The sequence below is a fragment of the Sphaeroforma arctica genome (assembly GCF_001186125.1).
Source record: "Sphaeroforma arctica JP610 unplaced genomic scaffold supercont1.7795, whole genome shotgun sequence".
NCBI classification, from domain to species: Eukaryota; class Ichthyosporea; order Ichthyophonida; genus Sphaeroforma; species Sphaeroforma arctica.
In genome coordinates this window covers 1-1,357 of record NW_014032763.1, presented here as the reverse complement: position 1 = coordinate 1,357, position 1,357 = coordinate 1, and the positions used below count along the sequence as shown (strand labels likewise).

Genomic DNA, 1,357 nt, shown 5'->3' with positions numbered 1-1,357 from the left:
AATAGTCATACATACGATATACACCTATATACACGGTTCAACCTACCCATCCTTTACCCCATATGTGAGGCCTATGAGCTTCTCTCGTCTTATCTGCGGCTCTTCGTGTGTTCGCACAATCTCAAACGTGTTCGTGTCCACCAGAGCTAAGTGTCCATCCGACCGGCCGCACGCGATACGTTTTCCCCGACAGTCAAAGGTAGCCACGTACATGATGCTGTTTTTGAAATACGTAAATGAAGTACGTAAATCATACACGTAAAATACAATATCAAAAAATTGATGGACTAGTCTGGGGAAAGGTGTGAGGTTCTTTTCTTCTCCGACATGCGCATAATTACAAGAAAATGAAAATACGCCACTGGGAACGAGATGATTTGCACTGAGATTGGTAGTGCCTGTATGCCAAGCGCTCAGCAGAGTACCTCTGAAACCCACAGTGCACACGCATTAGAATACTGCAGGAGCCAATTAGAAATGTGGGTAGAGACATTGTAACTAAAACCGATACTATAATTGACTAATTAAGGAATTGAGTATAACACTATAACTTACTATAATTGTAGTCAGGACTAATAATATAATACTATAATACTGCAACACAACGGTGTTAAGAAACAATTTATAACTCTATAATTAACTATAATTGATATTAGGACTAAAATTATAATGTCGTTTCAGAAACTTGTGCGGGTCCCCTGTGTCGTAAGCTTTCTGCCCTACGATATCTGTGTAGGTCCTTCATCTATATTATATGTGCAGAAGCGAACAGTACAATCTGAGAGGGTATTTGCGACAAATGGTAGAAAGTCCCGGATATAAGCGCGCCTTTGACCCACTCCCCTGGTTTGTAAAATTATACTATAATGCTTTCCTTCAAAATTCACTATAATACTATAACACAACGGAGTTAAGATATTAATTATAACACTATAATTAACTATAACTGTAAATAAGACTAATATGATCATATTATAATATTGTAACACACCGGATGATGGTTATTCCCATGACTTTCCCGCGTGTACGCCCATGGGACGTTGAATCACAATGAATATAGCTACTCATAAATGTCGATATACCATTCATATATTAATTGGTTGCGTATGAATATTATATTAGTTGCTTGATACACACACTATTATTTAGACCACAATCGAGAGCCTCGAAAATCTAAGAATAATTGAAGGCAACACCAGTGCTACGAAACAACCCCGGTGCATGTATGGATTGCTATTATAGAGCTAGCTCGCACGCACGCACACGACCAAAGAGGGCACAGAAGACTCAGTCAAGAATGACGTACACTATCCTACAATATCAATGTCACTACAGGGAAATATAAACATATATACAT

At 38.5% G+C, this 1,357-nt stretch overlaps 1 protein-coding gene across 1 annotated transcript; it reads right to left on the bottom strand.

Moving 5' to 3' along the window:
* Nucleotides 1-42: 42 nt before the first annotated feature.
* Nucleotides 43-217, bottom strand: SARC_16309 (hypothetical protein; the record flags this gene model as incomplete). The annotated part of the gene is made up of 1 exon (XM_014289582.1): nucleotides 43-217. A coding segment is annotated over one exon (175 nt), but the record flags the coding sequence as incomplete, so codon positions are not given.
* Between the last annotated feature and the right edge of the window lie 1,140 nt (nucleotides 218-1,357).